This window comes from Aulonocara stuartgranti, assembly GCF_965226115.1.
Source record: "Aulonocara stuartgranti genome assembly, chromosome: 2".
NCBI classification, from domain to species: domain Eukaryota; kingdom Metazoa; phylum Chordata; class Actinopteri; order Cichliformes; family Cichlidae; genus Aulonocara; species Aulonocara stuartgranti.
Window position 1 is genome coordinate 7097933 of NC_138940.1, and position 5410 is coordinate 7103342.

Genomic DNA, 5410 nt, shown 5'->3' on the forward strand with positions numbered 1-5410 from the left:
AATTTTAATTACTGAAGGAGAACACAGATAAGGCTCCCTGCTTCACGCTTATCTGAAAATAAGCAACATATAAAGCTGGTAAAAGAACAAACGGGTTTCTATGAATAAAATCATGAGCTTTTATTATTTGTGAGGCAGTTTCAGCACGAGTCCATAACAGATCATTTTTAAAGTAATTTTCTTACACAGTTCTGCAAAGGCACAATCAAGTACGCCAACATGCCTCAGTCCTGGCAGTGTTTTGGCAGATTTGTCCCATATTTCACAACACACGCTCCAACCTCTGTTCAAAGCAAGGCTGCCTAAAAGAGCGAACGGGCTGCAGCATCGATTTTGCCACAGAGTTCCTGAGCTGTTTGAGAAGCATCCAGAGGAGAAGCATCATGAGCATCAGGAGACCGAGAAGCATCCCCACGTACAAGCTCAGGTTCCAGCCCCAGCCCAGTGCCAGCGGCAGCGACGTGGACGCCACAACAAATCTTCTGGGGGCAGGCATGGGGTTAAGCAGCAAGCCACTCTTTACACTACCAAAAATGGTCTTTAACAAAGTTAGATCTTAGGAGTTAAACAGATGTTATGCCGTAGCTGCACGAGTCATCATTCAGCCAGGTATCCAGCCGTTTAGGCTATGTTATAGAATTCCCATCAGTTTCCATGGTTAAATCCTCCCGTTAGTCACAAGTGCGTGCAGTCAGTAATAAAGGAAACCTGCTGAGAGAGTGCATGCTTTTTGAGCGGTCCATGCTTCGGAGATGAAAATCCTTTCTGCGGCTGGGCTCCACTTCCCCTCTCCTGTCAGACTCCTTGCACAAAGCCAGCCTCCCAATTTATCATGAGGGGGAGCGTGCAATACCTTCAATGCTATTGGCCGCGTTCAGATAAAAATCAAGCCGTTGTTGAATGACAAGTGGAAAAGCATTTAGTTTGAAACAAAAACTCCAAACACGGGGTGTGTGTCCTTATTTTCCCCTTCCCTTGTTGAACAGAACCTTAAATGCCTTGAGGGGCTTTTGATATTTCAAAACCATACTTATCCTGTTGTAAGAAAGGCTGCACAGGAAAACCTTACTGGTTTAAAGAACTAACTGACTTTACCTTTCCCATAATTACCACTCCTCAATGGCACTTTGTCCTCAATTCAAACAGAAATCCCATTTTGGATACCCAGAAATTAGTTTAGCCTTATACAAACAACCAGGGTTCACATTCCTAAGCTGATGTAAGCTTTTAAGAACTTGTCCTCTGCTGCCCTCTTGAGTCTAGGGTGTTGATAAAGCATCAGAAAATGTATTTAAAAGAATTTTATTTACAAGAGCCATAGTTTAACAGTGCAGAAGATGTCCCAAAAAAGCTTTCAAGACACCAATGTAATCAAATGACTCAATGACAGACAAACTACACTTTAAGCTGCATCCCATTAGGCCAAATGGTCCAAGGTTACACCTCTTAAAAAAAAAAGAAAAAAAACTAGGCAACCCTGCACCCTTGCTTAGGAAACTAAGCTAGAAAAAAAAAAAAAATTGAGGCCACAATCTGTTCTGTGGGTTTAGGTACATGTGCAGGTCAATTAGCAACACTGAGGAGCCAAGTAGCCCAACAGTGCTATAAAGCCTATAATTTGTCTGATTAAAACTTCTTGATTTTGCCAATAACTGTAGTGTGGCATGAATCTTAGACTTTACAATATAAAAATTACAAAAAAAAAGTCAAAACATCTAAAATACCTAGTGCTACTCCAAAAAGAGCAGGGCATTTGATATTGTGGCACACATCATTAAGTGACAGGGGAGTACAACATGGATAGAAGGGAATGAAGTAGTCAGTTCAGCTGCAGTTTAGTTGGTGCATTGATGCTTGAGACTTCATGGTACCTGTGGAAGAGACAAGGGTTTAGTGCTTTAGCACAAATAAAGAAACCCAGACTGTTCCAAATGTAAACAAAGACTCCCCATGAAGTTTTCAAACAAATCTGCTGACTTACTTTGTGCCCTTGTACTTCTCCCGGACAGACTGCTGTGCATGCTGAGGGGCATTGAGGTATATGCGGTGAAGATCCTCAATGCACGGCATCAGATCTTCCAGAGAGTAGCCAGTCATCTCGTTCAAGGACTTGGGCTAAGGAGCACAACTTTGGTCAGTTTGTGTCTTCAAATATACAAATACATTTCCCCACACACTAAACTAAAGCTTGCATAAACTTGGACAAGTTTAACTTTAAACAACAGTTTAGAGTAGATGCAAGCTCTGAGTTATTGGCTGTGCTGCTGGACACCATTGGCATTTCCACCTACATATAGACCAATACCTCCTAGTTGCCCATTTGTACAAGTCTATAGAGCTCACCCATGAGGCACCAGTCACTGTGGTGTTAGCCAGAATGTAGGCCGCAGCTGCTGTCTGCGATGGCAAGTATTTCAAGAAGGGGTCTGAATCAACCAGGCTGAGCTCACCAAGGTACTGAAGATGAAAAACAACAAATGTTTAGACAATGCACTTAAGACATCACTTTCAGACTACAGAAATCTCATGCCCACCATTGCCAAGCTCTCCACTTGTTTGGTAACAGCATGCTGCAGGAAGTACTGAGTGAGAAACTGGTTTATTGTTGGTGCTGCCAGGTCAAATGAGAGCACTTTAAGCACCAGATGCTCCATTCTTAACACTTGCTTCTTTGTGTAGGTGTCGTCTGTGATGTAAACAAACTCTGCCACCTCTGGTGGGTAGATCTCTTCAAATTTCCTGCATAACATTCAAAAGGAACAAATGTAATGTTTGCAAAGTAGTGGGCTTTGAACATTTGTAGAATCTGACATGCAAAGAGGTACATACGAAGCTAGCAGCATAGCTGCAGTGCCAACCAGCTGAAGTTTGCCTCTTAGGACAGACATTGAGGAAAGGAAGCGATCAATGTAGTTAACAGCCAGATAAAGTGTCTCATTCTGGAGCTTGTACTCTTCGCCAACTTCGACCAGCCAATCAACCAGAATGGCTCGCATGCTGTTTGTGATGTCAGGCTGCTTCTTCATGTAGCCAGCTTTAGGCCTGGTTTTCACCTGTGGGGTGACAATCTAGTTATAAAGAGCCAGTTTGCAAACAGGATCAGATAACCATCAACAGGTTTAGGTTGAAAAATGTTGCCAGGGGACATGTCTAAGATGGCAGCACTGCCAGAAAATTCTCATATGCTTTTTGCTTTAGCACTTCGTATGCTAATTTCTCACCTCCATCTCCCTCAGATAGCTGTGAATTTCAGCTGCATATTCTGGGGCCTCATTTACATTCACTGGTTTTTCCTCCCCCTCAACCACAGACATGTCCATTGGAGAATCTGAGAAGAGTTTTATATTTAGTAAACAGTAAAAACCCAGATCAGAGTAACAGTTGCTAGCGTCATTTCCTTTAAACCCACCAAAGCTGACATCCATCGCTGATGGAATTTCAATAGTGGCAAGGGGCTGCCGGAGCCGTGCCACAGCACTAATCTCCAGTGGGGATTGTTCAACTGTGGGCTTGGCTTTGATACTCTCAACTGCTTGCAGTGGCTTCTTGACACAGGCTCCATCAGGCTCATCAATATGGATCTGGAAAGCGGGTTGCTTGGCCAGTGGTTTATCAAAGCAGCTTTTCCCAAAGTCTTCATTTTTACAAGACAAGGATTGTGTTGAATCCTGGAAGCAAAGAAATATTCAGACATGGCCCACAGAATAGAAACTTTGGTTAGATTAGATCTGACAGCAACACCATCCAAGGGCATACATGCTGCTCAACTTAGTGGTTAGATGAAGACTTTTCATTACAACACTAAGTGTGCTGCACTTGACTGAGAACATTCAGATGATATTACACTAGTCAGGTTCAATGTTAATACTCAATTGTTACATCCGCTGACGGGAGGGAAACGTTAATAAAGCACCCTCAAGAAGGCATGTTTGTTGTTTTAAGCAGCCAACTACATGACTGACTTCACCTTAATGTTGATATTAAAATGGCGGTCAATTGGTGGGAACGGGGCGTACACACACACACACACACACACACCACTACGTTCGTGAGTTTGTAAATATTAAGTTTTAAGAAATAATAAAAGCATCAAGTATTTTTTAAACAAGCAGGGACATGGTAAAATGTATTGGCTCCAAAACATGTAGTCAACAGCAAAGCGCAGCACCAGCTAAGCAGCTACCAGTTAGCATTGTTACCTGCTTTCCGCCGACTTGGGATTTGTTCCTCTGGTTGTTCTGCAGGGCTCCTAGCACGGTTCTGTTGGCGGCTTGCTTCGGAGGAAGGTTTTCTTGGTTTTCAGTCGCCACAGGTCGGGCTTTAAGCGAGCCTCTGAGTCTCTGCAGTACATTTTCCTGATTCTGGTAGTCACTAGCCGCGCTTCCCTGTGCTCTGTTAGCGCCTGACATGTTGCCCTCCAACTCCAGCCTGCCTTCCGCTAGCTTAACTACAATTGTTGAGTACTTGTTAACTAGTGAAATGAGCCCTCAAATATGATGCGTGGATAAAGGGATCAAGTATATGGATATTATAGCGAGGTTATCATTAGCGTCTACCTTGCCGAGGAAGCTTAAAGAATTGTTCACAATCAAAACTAAGCTGTTGAGATGGTAACCACACTTGGAATCCCCGTGCTAAAACAAAGCAGACAAAAACAAGACATGCACAATTGGTGGTACAATGGCTACAGTCGGAAGACAAGAATTTAAGTCGCCATAACGCACGAGTTTCGAATTCACTACAAACCTGGAAACAAGGGAGCTAACCTCGATCCATTTACACAGAAACCTGTAGAGACTGCAGCTTTCTCTCAGTTCAAGTAGCCCGCGAGGATTGAAACAGACCAATCAGAAGCCGCGAAGGCAGTGACGCGTAAAATGTACGGGGAACCGAAGAGTACAATAATCTTCTGATTACTAAATTCAAAACCGGTTTGGCATGTTTGAACGTAAAATCGCTTTATTAAGTCAGCTGGGCCTGTGTAGCAAATGCACGCATAAAGGATAAGATCTTGTTTTATTTTTTTCCTTTTTTTATTTTGCTATCTTCATATATGTTCAGACACACAGGTTACCCAAGGCATTTAATCATATGAACCATTTGTAATCTGTTCTTAGTGACTAAAGACTTGTGTTGGGAAGTACTAACTGCATGCAATACACACAATAATTAAACCACTTTTTGAATTAGCTTGGTTATAGTTTAATTTTTAATGAATACATAATCAGAGAAGTTGTTACCTGGATAACTGAGTGCGCTTGCCTTTAAAATCAGTCTGAAACTAATTATTTGCTGTCTGCAAATTGCACATAAAACCAAAGTTTATATCCTTCTACTTTTGCATAAATAGTGGACCGCTATAATTTACATATGACATATGAACAGGCACTGCTATAAACGCAACTAAATA

General features: G+C 42.3%; 1 protein-coding gene across 1 annotated transcript; it reads right to left on the minus strand.

Moving 5' to 3' along the window:
* Positions 1–1286: 1286 nt before the first annotated feature.
* ccna2 (cyclin A2) lies at positions 1287–4858 on the minus strand. Its single transcript, XM_082550573.1, has 9 exons — positions 4747–4858; positions 4200–4634; positions 3410–3668; positions 3222–3328; positions 2830–3053; positions 2535–2739; positions 2344–2457; positions 1982–2115; positions 1287–1871 (listed from the first exon to the last, which is right to left on the minus strand). The coding sequence occupies exons 2-9, from the start codon at positions 4407–4409 to the stop codon at positions 1820–1822; spliced, it is 1305 nt and encodes a 434-aa protein (XP_082406699.1). The 5' UTR covers positions 4410–4634; positions 4747–4858; the 3' UTR covers positions 1287–1819.
* Positions 4859–5410: the final 552 nt, after the last annotated feature.